Raw genomic sequence first — 13864 nt, forward strand, 5'->3', positions numbered from 1 at the left:
TTATAACTGGAACTCGTAACTATAAGACAATTAAATTACCAACGTCTTCACTCGTTAAAAAAATTTCCTGCTAAACGAGGAAATTTAAATCCATCCACCCATTATCTGGCCAGTTGCCTTCGATTTTCCTCTCAATTTTGTCGTAGCTACCGGAACATTATCTTCTGTTGCCGCAGGTTTTGATGGCTCGCTGCTCGATTCTTTTTTCTTTTCTCCTTCATCCTTCTTCTTTTCTTCCTCTTTCTTCTTTTTCTCCTCTTCCATTTCCTTTTTCTTCTTTTCTTCTTCTTCCCTTTTCTTTCTCTCCTCGTCTTCGGTGTTCTTTCTATCTCCTTCCTCTTTTTCCGACAATGGTTTTGTATCTGTTGGGTTTTTCGCTAAACCAGCTTTGCCCTGAGGTGAATTTCCGACCTCTCCTTCCTTCGGATCCTCGGGAATCGGCGACGGTGCCCTCACTTCTACCGAAACTGCTTTCTCTCCACCTTTCTCCAAGCTACCACTGCTCAAAGATTTTAGTAGAGTCTTTTTCAAGATCGGCGTTGCATGGACAGGCTCGGTTACAATTCGAACGGATTTTTGTGATCCTTCAGCATCATTCTTACTTTCTACAGGCAACAAAAAATAAAATTACAAATGTACTTTATTGTATGTAATTAATACTAAAAATTATTCAAATTAAAATCCAAATTCATTGAAATTTTATAGTTCTATAAACGTAATTTTATAGTCTTGTAAATTAATTAATTTTTTAGGGTTACAACGGTGCATTCTTGAATAATGTTCATTGGAATAATTTTGTTTGAAATATGTAAAGAATTTTTGTATTTCCATTTATTTGATAAAAGCTTTATGCTTTAGTCCAAGATAGTTCTAGTGCTAACATCTTATTAAAAAAAAAAAAAAAAAAAAAGAGTAAGAAAAAGACAGTCAGAGAAGAATGATTTTCCTTTGTGTCCTAATGTTTCAAACAAATAATTTTGTGTCAACTATAGTGAGCTGATTTCACAAGGTCAACCAAGAGATATGGATCATTTCTCTGCACGAAGAAGCTGTGTCCAAGTTAAGCTTTAGAATGTAGGAAGGTTCAACCTTATTACTATAAATATTTATTATTTCTATAAATAACAATAATAAGGGACATTAGTATAGAAGAAAGACATAAGTATGAGGAAGAAAGATACACTTACCCCCCTCCTTTTGCTCTGGAGTGGGTCTTGCCCGACCTATCATGAATTTCGCGTAGGCGATCCTCGTGGTTGGTGATACTTCCAATAGGTTAGGATTGTAATCAACCAAACGATTGGGATCTAACGAGGCCAAATCCGAATTCTGAGTTTGTAAGTGCCTACGTATACTACGTCGCGTTTGTTTCATAGTGGCCTCGGTCGTGCTACCAATAGGATCCTTTGCGAAAGTGTTCTTCCGGACCATGGCGTTCCAGTCTTTCTTCTTGCTTCCGCTACTCTTGCGACCAATAGCCTTCGCGATTTGACTGAACACATCTTTAGGTTCCTTCTCACTCTGAATCACGGCGTTCACGATACCCTCCACTATACCGATCTGGAAGTCCTTTTGCAGTCGACGTTCCATCACACGACCTTTCTTGCCAGATACTAATGAAAACAATTATTATTGATTGTTATTTATTATTAATAGCAGGTTGCGGATTTTTTACATCTACAAATACAAAATGCGCATATGCTTGCAATAATATTTAGTAGTTTCATATTACATTAAATAACATTAAGACATTAACAATAACATTAGTAGTTTCTATTTACGTTAAATATTTTTAGACGTGTTTATAAAAATATAATTTTGCATAAATATCCGCGCTTTAATTATTAGCCGTATTACTTGTGTCATTTTATTTGATTTACTTTTTTACGCGAGAGAAAAGATTTTTCTTTTAGGTTAATTATAACCTTTCTCAAGTTCTTTACACTTGGGGGCCCGTATGCTCTGACAAGCATACTGCTTGAATTCCAGTGTATTTTTGAAGTGGTAGAAAATATTCAAACAGTCCCTCGGAGAGTTCGTTCTGATTTACATTTCGATTCGATATACATTTATTAAATTTTAATATGGCATTTTGTTTCACAACTTTTCTCCATCTTTCACACAACTTGAATATTCTAACCTTCCAGAACCTCTCAGGTTTTTTGGCGAAGAACTTTTCAATATGATTTTTTATGTTAGCCAAGGAATTAAAAATACTAACATAACATTTTGTTTATAGCAGCCATTGCTTTCTTTACTGTTTTATTATATTAACATTTTTATAGTCCACATTTTATACAGTCCACAAAGTGTTAATATTAACATGAATATTTCTATATCTTTTATATCTTGAAAGACAAGATGACTGACTACATATTTCTATATTTCTTTGAAAAAATTACTCATATCAAAGCTTCATAGTATATACATACACCTGGATAATGTAATATCGACTAATGCAAACAGTTAATAATAATTAAAAAATGCTCGATAATTTAAACATAATGATGAAACACAATGAAACTCAAGTTACTTTTTGTGATATATAACATAAATAGTTATCATATCTCAAACAATAACAGACAATAATCACATGAACTTATTCTTATATTGTCAATTATAAATTTAAAAGAGCAACCGAGTATAACTAATTTTTCGATATTTTATCGCTGTAATCTAAGATATGAATCTTAGATACAAAATAGTATTCATTAATTGCATAATAAAATAATGAAATAGGAATAGTTGAAGGTGCAACATGGTGCAAGCAATTTGGATCTTACGTGCGGCATCCTGTTTGTCGAGCGTTGGTGTTCTCATTCCATTTTGTCGAAGTATATCAATAAGCTCGTATCGTAACGTGGAAATGTCCTGTCTGATCTCCATAACGTCGTCTTCGGTGATACCGAACTCGTCTCGTTTTCTTTGTTCCGCAGTTACATACCGTCTGATGAGTAATCGCATTACAGTGTCGTGTCTTGCCAACGCTTTTTCTCTGGACTTTTTCTGAAAATTATTTTTAAAGATTTCTTTTAGTTCAGTAGTGGCGATTTCGCAAACATTAATGTAGGATCTTTACTACAATTAGTTTATTTACAATAAATGAATTAAACAGATGTTGGTTAAATAGGAAACGATGGTTGTTTAACGTGAACTAATCACAGTAACGTATTATAATTAAGGCAATTAGATAGTTAATTCGCAACTCCCGTCACCACAGATCCAACGCTCTCTCGACAATGCAATTCGCACTCTGACTTTTCAACTCACATTGGCTGTTAATTTGTCTTTGTCTTTAGCAAACCCTTGTTTTTTGCTTAGCCCTACCACGCGCGTGCTCCGCAACCGCACCTGGCCAGGATCACATAGCCCTTTCCCGCGAAACTATTCGATTGAAGAACCGACGATACATTGTTGGGCTTGTCGGCACTTCGGCTTTCTCGCGACATTGTTTGTAGTTCGCCTGATATCTCTTAGGCCTTTCGTCCACGATACTAATATTACAATTCTGAATTCTTATGTTAGACATTAGCCTCTAGATTTAAACATTAGATTCAGCTAGAACCAAACATGCGATAATCATTTATTATTCACGTTATAGTACCACGCCAGAATAATTTACTTATAATGCTCAATGAGAATTGATTGTGAAGTACTACCAAATAAAAAAAAGAAAAGATTCTTATGTTATATTAAGTCTGTCTTTAACAATAAATTCAACTGCATTTAAGAGTTTCCATTCTTAAGTTCCTTTATACTTAAATCTTTTCGTCCTTGAAATCTTAACTGTTTCTTCTCTTCTTATGGCTCTTCATCTCTTTTCCCTATATCTCTTCTTCTTTGAGTTTCTTTGCTCCTGATCGTTTCACATTTTTAATTTTCTTTATCCTTTAAGTCTCTTCATTCCTACATCTTTTGTTATTAAGTCCAAAGTCCCTCTATTTCATGTTACTACTTTATTAAACTACTTTACTTCTAAATATGTTTCTTTTGTATCTACATTCCACTTTTCTTATTCCTTTCACTTTCAGTAATATTCTCATTACATTTTACAATCGTAATATTATAATAATTATCCTTCATTCTATCATTTAAATTAGAACAGTAATAATTGAAGTATGTACACACAATCAAAGATCTGGTTTGCCGCCCGGTCTTCCCGCACTTGATGATCTTATTGAACGTTTTGCCGGTTGGAACCATATTAAATGGAGGAGGCACAGTATCACCGTCTTCGAAGTAACTCATCCATAAGTGACTCCTGGCGAATTTCCATTCAGTGTCAGCTCTTTCCTACGAATTACATTAGCCGAATGATTCATTGATTATTTAATAAGAATAAGCTCTGAATAAAACTATTTTATAATATATTGTACCGAGATGATTTGATAGGAATTAGACATCATGGCAATAAGCATGTTCAGTAACACGATAACGTTTATGACAGAGTAAGAACCGAACATAAGAAGCGCCCAGAATCTGGTGAAGCTTTTTATTCCAGTTAGATCAAACGACATCAGATCTACCATACCGAAACTGGCCCAAAAAAGCGATTGCGATGTCTCGAACAAACTAAAAATAGTTGTTGAGAAAATGTGATTATATTAATTACAAAAGCCACAAGAAGTTTAGTGAAATTGGTTACATGGTAAAAGCTTTTTAAGGTGGTTGTTATAGTCGCTACATACTTGGCGAAACGTCTCCAAATTGAACAAGCCTTCTCCTGATTATCAAAATCAGGTAGATCCGGAAAATCCTTCATATGATAACACTTTTGTTTCTCCAAGTCCGCATAATACCACATTAGTTGATTCATTCCTAAATTAAGCAAGACCTTCCATTTTTTTTAATCCTTTTATCATTAATAATGATAAAAATATTTGAACTTTGTAATTCTTAAAGCAAGATGATATCTTTAGTTTGGAAACAGATTAATGAGCTTCAAGGAGTGTGAATAAATGAACGTGAGAAAGTAGCTTACCGCAGCCAAAGGCGAACAGCACCAGAGTATAAATGAAGAAGAACTTGATAATGTCTATTATCATTCTCCCCAGGGAAATTTGAAGTGGCCCGAGGTGAGGATTCACGCTGAATATGTGAACTAGTTTCAAAAAACTGAAAACAGGCTATAGCTTTCATTTCAAAATTAACGTCACCTCCATTCAACCAAATATTTTATTATTTGGTTTGTAGCGTCACTGCAATCACTAAATTAAGAAGAAATGATCTTTTCTAATAAAAATGAAAAGAATGTCCTTTAAGTCAATCGTTTCAGGTAATCATTCCTTTCAGAATTTCATTTCTTTAGTAAATTATCGTAAATGAGTAAATCTGGATAATACTGTGTTTTTTTCTTTTTTTTTTATTTTGTTTTTTTTACAATTTGTCCTTATGGACATTTGGTAAAGTGTTATATCTTATTGGTGAAGAAAAAAAAAAATAAAATAAAATAAAAATAAATATAGCATGTGGGTGGCTACCCCCAGCGGGGTGCCAGCTTCGTTTTTTCTAAGTTATATCTTTTATGAATAATACTGTGTTACCTGAAAATCATACCAGCTGCGAAGGCTCCCTCAGAAAGAAGCATAGGGTCGAAGGCGTGCCATTGATCTCTGGGATACCAAGGATCTAGGCCATTCCAGTATTCCCTCTATTACACAAATGATATAGAACAATCATTGTATCTTCGATTAAATTAAATGGTTCTATTAGTTCATGTTTGGAGAACGTGATATTAAAAAAAACGCTATAAGATACGTGATAAGAGTAACTTTTTTTTCATGGACATATTAACAATTAGAAAGTAGAAAAAGATATATTACCTGAACTACAATCCATGCGGTTATTCGTAACATTACCCAAATCACGTAAAACATATTCTGAACGAAGTCCACTATGTTCCAAAGGTCTGATATGTACTCCAGCAACCCATCCGACCATAATGATCTCATTTCACCCATAACCAGACCTAAAAAATTTAAGCTAGTTATCCTATTCGTTGATCACCCTAAAATAAGCAACAATAAATCAAACTGCACATAAACAATTTCTAATAAAATAAAAATTAATAAGTAATAAAGTTAATAATAAATTTTTAATAAAATAAAAATTAATAAGTAATAAAATTAATAATAAATTTTTAATAAAATAAAATAACGTAAGGGAGGAAATATTGATTGTCTTTCTCTTGTTTTAAGCAAGCGTTCATCAAGGTCTGTTTACTGATTACGTAGATGATGACACCGGATTCGACGAAACCAGGAATGCAGCCACGTTCCCGTCTTTTCCATCCGGCCAGTATCTCGTGCATCCAGGCGTTCCCAAATAATTCGATTACCAAGTACTCGATACGTTGTGACGCCATCCCGAGAAGCACTAACGCAAATTCCAATCAGCTCGAGTCCTTGTTGCTCATTATAACTAAATTTCTAACAATTAATTCTTTTAACCGCCATCCCTTCATTGAAAGGCTTGGCGGAGGAGCTGAGTGAAAACTTTGTTCTTTTCCAACGCGTAATTAGAAGTCGAATGTTAATTTGATTTCTTATTTTTAGAACAACGATAAATTTGTTTTCCATTCTATCGACTTTGATTAGAATAAAAATAAGAATGGTTTGAATTTGTTCTTTCATAAACGTTGTTTATTTCGCTATTATTTTAACTATTAAATTAGTTATTTATTGAATTATTTAATAGTACCGAATTATTCAATCATCGCATTTAATCATTGAGAGAATTTGGAAAGGAGGAAGATTTAGAAATTCTGTGGAAATTCTGTAACAAATTTCAGAATTGCAGAATTTTATATATAAAGATTAATAGGATAACTTTTGTAACTTTGTAACAAGTTTTAAATATTCTTAAATCATAATGAAAGCAAATTGATAATTTTTCTATAGATAAAATTGATCATAAGATAGAAAAACTTACTCAAGAAGAACGCATAGGAAGAGGAGTGACAGATGAATTTGACGAAAGGTTTCTTCATAAACAGACCCATTGGTGACGTTGGCGAGAGCATGTAGATTGTGCTGTACACTGGAAACATCGCTCCAAGCTTCCCGATCTCTATAAACTGTCCGATCATACTTTTTCTTCGAAAGCCAGGCAAACCGTCGTACCAGATAGCAGCCAGTAATTGTTGAACATTTGGGTGAGCCACGAACTTTAATCAAAAATTAAGAAAAGATTGAAGATATCGTTAAAAATACTAACTATTAATCATTTGGAAACTGAAGTTCTAACAATTCATTTTTAGTTACTCATTTGTCATTAGTTATTTGATATCAAAGTTGTAAATATAATAATATTATAATAAAAAATGTTGTAAATCGAATTTGTAGGATTTACTTTACATAAAAGTATAATTTATTTCACCTGTTTCTGTTTGTATTTAATAGCAAGCTTGAGTCGATCCAGGGTTTGTCTTTCTCCAGGTTCCCAGTTTTCGCCGTGCGGATTATAATTCAACATTACCTCCAATTCCAGAGAGGTACGAGCGTGATCCAACAGGGCTGTAGCAAAATTTTGTGTTTGCTCCCGCATCTCCTGTGATAGAAAATTAATATACGAATTAATTGGTAAATTATCTTTAATATACAACTATTTATCTAAAAGCTGTTGTAATAACAATGATAAGGGGTCGTAAATTAATTTATTATTACATTATACTCGAAACGAAATTCTTGTTCCATATGACTCAATCGACGAAGTTCCCAGGATAGTTCGAAAGCTGTCAGAAGAGGGTCCCTCGATGATAAGGCGATTAAAGATGGTGATGTAAGCGCGCGATACGCGTTTATTCGCGCCTGAGAATGTCTTAAAGAATCCTGTTCGCTGGATGTCACGCACTCGTCGCAACCACATCTTAGGGAAAAATGAAACGAATAAAAAATATTGATAACGAAACATTATTGAATAAAGAGTATTAAAAATAGTATAAAATTGTTAGTAAACAAAAGAGTGAGATATTTGAAAACTTTCAAAGAATTTTGAAAAAATTATATTTTTCATAAAAGTTAAATGATGAATGAAAGAAAAATTAATTTAAAGTTAGAATAAATTTGTCTATAGGATGGTTGAAGGTAACTAAAACGTGCGTAATAGTATTACAATAGTATTACAGTGAAGGCAAAAATCTAACCTCAAATTCGGGCTGTCATATTTTTTAATAGAATCTAATTCAAGCACGTTACTGTTCGGCACGTTTTGAGATCAGCACGTGTCACTTCAACAATAACATAATTAGCACGTTTAATCGAATAACTGCACCGTAAGCGGCAAATGAGTATTGGCATGAAGCCAAAAAACATATAATAACTGGTCTAGTTCGATTTAAAATATTCGAATTAACACTATTTTAATCGATTTTAGACAATTGTTCATAGATCGGTAACAAAATCTGAAAATTAAAGAAATTTATTTTCGTTTAAAGTTCAGAACTCCTGGTCTAAGCGTATGCATATAATGAAACGAATTAATAACGACGATGCTTCGTGAATGAATCTATTTCATTGTAAAACGATACCTGGCATCATGAGGAGTGGGAAGCGTGGCACCACGATCTAGGAGGATTTTTAAAATTTCGTAATTGTTCTTATGTGCTGCCAAAATCAGTGGAGTTATATCTGGTGTAAAGTTCGACGATGATCTGTCTACAGCTTCCCAACTCTGCAGAGAAATCCATAAAATGGTAAGAAAAATAAATGAATTTGTGTCCTTTATAATAGCAAAATTTTCATATGTTTTCTTGAAATTTATAATATTAAATTAGGAAAATTACGAAATTCACAAAATTTCATAAAACTCTGCAAACTCGTCTTCGAAGAATTCCACAATTTTAGAATCATTTTGTATAAATAAATCTCTAATGAGATTCACAAACATAATTGAAAGGAATGACGAAGACCATTAGCTCTTTGTCTATTGATAAAAAATATCTACATATAATCTTTATAAATTTAATAACTAAAAAATTAAAAATTAGAAAATTAAAAATTAAAAATTAAAAAAATAAAATCTAATAACGACAAATCAGTCTCTGATATATCGATCTTAAATTTTTAAAATATAAATATTATAGAATTTATTTTCAGTAGAAATGAATTGATGCATTGTAACATAGGAGATGCAGAAGAAGTTAACTCTTAACTCCTTTACGTAGGAAGACTACTAATTTATCAAGTGAGATGAGTTAGCTTGTCTTCCTCAGTTAACAGATTAATTTACAAAAGAGAGAATATTTTATCGAAAAAAATTAATCTTACGTAAGGTTGACCAGGCTCGTGTATTTTTTCCTCCCATTCAAGAAGGATCTCCACAGCTTCCACGTACTCTTCTTTTATGGCGTGTAAGAGTGCATCCTGAAGGAAGAAGCAGAAATTATGTTGGTCGTGTACTATGCTTTTAAACGCGTGGACCCACCGGTAGAAACTTTATCGGTATTGTGCGCTATATACTATCATTTCTGTTGTATCATCCGTGTATTGTATAGCCAATTTACAACACAATGTAATATTATCTATTGCGTTACTTAAATTTTACAACAAGTTCTGTTGCTCTTTCACTATGCTTGCTAATAAATCATCAATCTTTTCTCGGATATTTTTTTCTTTAAGTTATTGTTAATTTAATTTTAATATAAATATAATATATATTTATATAAAATTTAATATAATATAATAAATTAATTTTAAGTAATTGTTAATTACGATGGAAAATGTTACCTTCACTTGAATGCCTAAGTCGAGAAGTAGTCTGATGAGTTCAACATTCTCGTTCTCAATAGCGGCGATCAGAGCGGATCGGTTAAGAGGATCCACGCAGTTGATGTTGAGGATCTCTGGATGATCCTTGTTCTCTTCCAATAGTCTGATTCATAATGTTTAATTTTTCCTATATAATTTTTACGTTTCCAATTTTTCTTTCTTTTGAGACGATCATAATAAAGTTTTAATTTTAAATGTTCAAGTATAGGTTATGGATTTCCAGGTTATGGATCACATTATTAACCATATCTCATAATCTTATAATTTTAGATCGTCAGCTCTATTTTCTACTTATAGCTACTTAATCTATATTAATATACATTTATCACCTATATATGCAAAGATCTCGAGAACATGAAATATTCTCTAAGAAGAACGAAGCTTGCAAAAATATAAAATTCAACAAATAACTCGTACTCGTCACACTTTCTTGATAAATCCATCTCAAAATCATCATAGTCGTTCAATCGCCCCTTGGGCTTCTAGCAGACTCTGGCTATTCAAGAGGAAATTACTCAAAGTAGTGACCTTGATAAAATGTTTCAAGGCTATCGAAATCGGTGAAATGTACCCTATTCCGCATAATTACTACCGAAAGTTTGACATGTATCACGAAATCACATTGTACCGCGTAGGAGGAATAATCCTTTTGTCCCTTTGCCGTCTCGAATACCATCCTTCGAAAAACGAATGGTAAGTAACAGAAGTAACGAAACAAGAAATCAAGCAACGATCGTCGCTCTATGATACTACGATTCTCCCAGCTTTAAGATCGATGCACCCTTCCCTCCTCCATCATCCCCGTTGCCATCCTTGACGATTTATCTTCCGGACAGACACGAAGGATTACCTTTTGACAGTGGCACAATCACCTCGTTCCGCGCTGAGCAGGAAGTGCTTCTCAACTGGGCCAAGACTGTAGTCCGAGGGCGGGTTTAAAGATTGCACCGATGGCGCTCTCGCTTCGTTCGCGAGAAGATTCTGCTGCGATTCTGATGGATTCATCTTCCAAGACTCGTGTCTCCCGCGATACTCACGTGGACTGGTTCATCGATCACACAGGAACAACCTACGAACGTTGAATGTTTATTATATCCAGGAAGGTTCACATTTCCAAATGTTTATTGTTATTGGGGTGGATGTTTCCAAGTCGGGTAAAGAGATAACGGTAGATAGAAATTGTATGATGAAAGTTGCACGGATTTTGAAATTCGTTGCCCGACCTCTTGGAGGACATTGACAGAGAATCGTGTAGCAGTATGGAAGATTAGATGAGCAGAGAGAACGATCAGATGTATTAAGATCCGAAAATGACCCGAAAGCCGTATATTATTCATAAAACATGAATAAAATGTGAGACATATTTGAGACATAGAGCTTTAAGATTCACTTACAATTGTATGATCTCAATTTAGAATTGCCTCTCCTTTGGAGTATATTTAAAAAGATGTATGATAAACAATGTTTGAACAGATTAGTAACTATGAATTAAATCTTAAGCTCTGACCACATAATCTCAGAACATTATTCGCAAAATGCCATGGAAACGACGTTATACGTTTCAAGAGCTGAAACAGTATGTGGAGCTACAATAGATTACCATCTCGGACCATCTCGGTGCTACAATAGATTACAAGTAAGTAGATAAGTTACAGCAGTACGTGGGTGAATGCGATCTCGACTTGTGATACGATTTCCTTCGTAGTATGTTTAAAAAATTGTGTGTAGTATACACAATATGATGGACGAACAAACGTTTGCACGTATCCATGGCTATGAATTTGTGGAACTTTCCGACGGCTTCGCAACACAAAGCGCTATACCATCAAAACGTAAGGTCGACGTGCTTAATGTACCATCGATATCTACGGTCCTTTCGCCGAATATTCGGAAGAATGCATACGCGGCAACGGTCGCGGACGTCTAACAAACGCGAGCGTAGTGGGGATATCGAGGGGCAACAAAGAAAAGAATCCGTTCGGTTTTAAACAAAAGATTCATTCCGTTTCGAACAGCGAAGTGCGAAGGGTGTAGTGTAACAGTGAAGCAAACGCATTCGATTGTGGATTGTTGAAGCGTGATTGTTGATTGTTGACTGTTAATTGTTAAATAAACTTTATTGTTGGACATCGAGAGTATTTCTTGGGCACTTACATCTAACATGCACCTCAAATTAAGTAAAAAATGTGATAAAGAAAATTGGTCTAAAAGTGTAACATTGTGATTTGAAATGTACAGGCAGCTGGAAAGTGAATCGAAAATTAACTTGACGGATCGCGGTATCCAGATTAAGTTCCCTTAGATTAAATATCGAAATTGAATTATGGATTTCACGGAGGAAATGCGGAGCAATCGATAGGTATGACGTATATCCACGTTCATAAGATTATCTTCGGATCATTACAAAGGAATCCTGTATTCTCTGCTCAATCCGAGAAACTGCTTTTCCTTTTGTCATGATCCCTTTCCCTTTCGTCTTGCGACTTTTTTGCTGCATATGGAACTACACGAACAATATGAAAGTAATATAGCTATATTCTCCTATAGTACAGCATTTTTACAATATTAGGTTCATCGAGAAAATTATGAAAAATACTAAAAAACTTTAACTGCTGTTAAAAAACTTTATCGATAAATTATTTCAGAGCAAAATGTTTCGTAAAAGTTACATTAGAAAAATTTGTAACACAGTTTTCACAGGCTTCTTTAGAAAGCTTATTTTAGATTACGGCTTTTACAAGATTATTTTGATAAGAAAAATGTTCAATACTGAAGATCAGAGGTATTGAAAGAACATTGTAAAAATAACAATGAAAATTTCCATAACGAGAAGATAAATTGAATCGCTAAATAAATGTAAGATAATCGTAAATCTAAATATTTCTTTTTTTTCGTACTATTATCACGTTTATTACTTTTTCTTTTGTTTATCTTTAAATCTTGTTTAATGTAAATTACGGATAACATTGAGTTTTACCGACGTGTAATTGGTTCATTGCAGATTCAAATTTCAACTAAATTCCATTGACCAATCAACATAGATACAGTCATCCAAGAATCGCCATCCATATGCAGATGCGCTAGTTACAATAAATAGTAACTAGAAGATCGTTCTAGATATAATCGATAGATTTAATTGATAGGTTTAAGACATTCTTTTGCTTTTATCCCTAGTCGATGTAAGAAAGTGCAATAAAGGTTATTCAGCTCAGAACGGTGTGGTAGATTTATCCGATAAGATTTATCCGGTAAGAATAAACTAATAGCTATTGTGATCCTACCTCTAAATACAGAAATAACAAAAAATTTTCACAAGTTTAACTGGACTCAATTTACACCACGGATTCATCGATTATTTTAAACTATTCTAAACGAATCCTCACTACATCTACACACTATACATACACGTAGTGAGTCGTACCTCGTAGTTTCTCTAGATCAACGTGAACCGATGTCGACCATCGCGATCTTCATCAACTCAATCCTCGATCGACTCAACGAACTCCTGTTCTACTCTGGTCTACTGGCCTCTCACTCGATAGCTTCAATCGTTTTGAAACTTGGTCACAAGTGACAGCGGAATAAAGCCGTGCGTTCACCAAAGCTCTGGATAGTTGGTCGAAGCCATAGGACGTCGGTCAGCTGGGGCATGGATTAGGCACAAACGCGTGGATCGCATCGAAAGAGGAACGGCTGGTGATCACATTGTGTATCCACGTGCACGAGATCCGAAGAATCTTGCGAGTCTGTCATAATTCTTCGGATTAATGGACCACGACGAAGAAAAAGCGCGGAAGTGGCGAAGGGATGTTCAGAGGTAGTTCAGCCCCGATCATTCTTCTTCGTTTGCTTCTGGACACGAGTTAATATGGCAAAAGAGGACTACCGGAGCTCAATGAAACCCGCAGAATTTTTGTCGTCATTTATGAGGATGTGTTTGTATCGTATGGTGTACGTGTAAACAGCTTCAACGAATTTCCTCCGGGTTGATTGGGAGAAATAGCGACATTTAGGAGGGTTAGTAGTTCGGATGGTTTCCTTTTTTCTTTCCCTACGAAGTTTCGCTTGGTTATTTTGGCTTATTTCCGTTTTAGTGG

General features: G+C 34.2%; 1 protein-coding gene across 1 annotated transcript; it reads right to left on the reverse strand.

The window, feature by feature from the left end:
* Nucleotides 1-10: 10 nt before the first annotated feature.
* On the reverse strand, nt 11-13354 carry LOC132915453 (transient receptor potential protein). The gene is made up of 18 exons (XM_060975258.1): nt 13189-13354; nt 10618-10836; nt 9726-9870; nt 9267-9362; nt 8528-8670; nt 7665-7866; nt 7378-7548; nt 6931-7165; nt 6223-6375; nt 5823-5968; nt 5544-5650; nt 4982-5115; nt 4689-4818; nt 4377-4572; nt 4129-4293; nt 2784-3006; nt 1188-1613; nt 11-605 (listed from the first exon to the last, which is right to left on the reverse strand). The coding sequence occupies exons 2-18, from the start codon at nt 10770-10772 to the stop codon at nt 85-87; spliced, it is 3348 nt and encodes a 1115-aa protein (XP_060831241.1). The 5' UTR covers nt 10773-10836; nt 13189-13354; the 3' UTR covers nt 11-84.
* Between the last annotated feature and the right edge of the window lie 510 nt (nt 13355-13864).

Source organism: Bombus pascuorum, chromosome 17, assembly GCF_905332965.1.
Source record: "Bombus pascuorum chromosome 17, iyBomPasc1.1, whole genome shotgun sequence".
Lineage (NCBI taxonomy): Eukaryota > Metazoa > Arthropoda > Insecta > Hymenoptera > Apidae > Bombus > Bombus pascuorum.

Excerpts from the sequence above, each read along its gene's own strand:
- LOC132915453 (XM_060975258.1), bottom strand. The coding sequence starts at position 10,772 with ATGAATCCATCAGAATCGCAGCAGAATCTTCTCGCGAACGAAGCGAGA. Across the intron at positions 7,549-7,664 it reads AATTTCGTTTCGAGTATAAT|GAGATGCGGGAGCAAACACA; the intron begins GTAATAATAAAT and ends TTTCTATCACAG. Across the intron at positions 7,166-7,377 it reads TTAAATACAAACAGAAACAG|TTCGTGGCTCACCCAAATGT; the intron begins GTGAAATAAATT and ends TTTTGATTAAAG.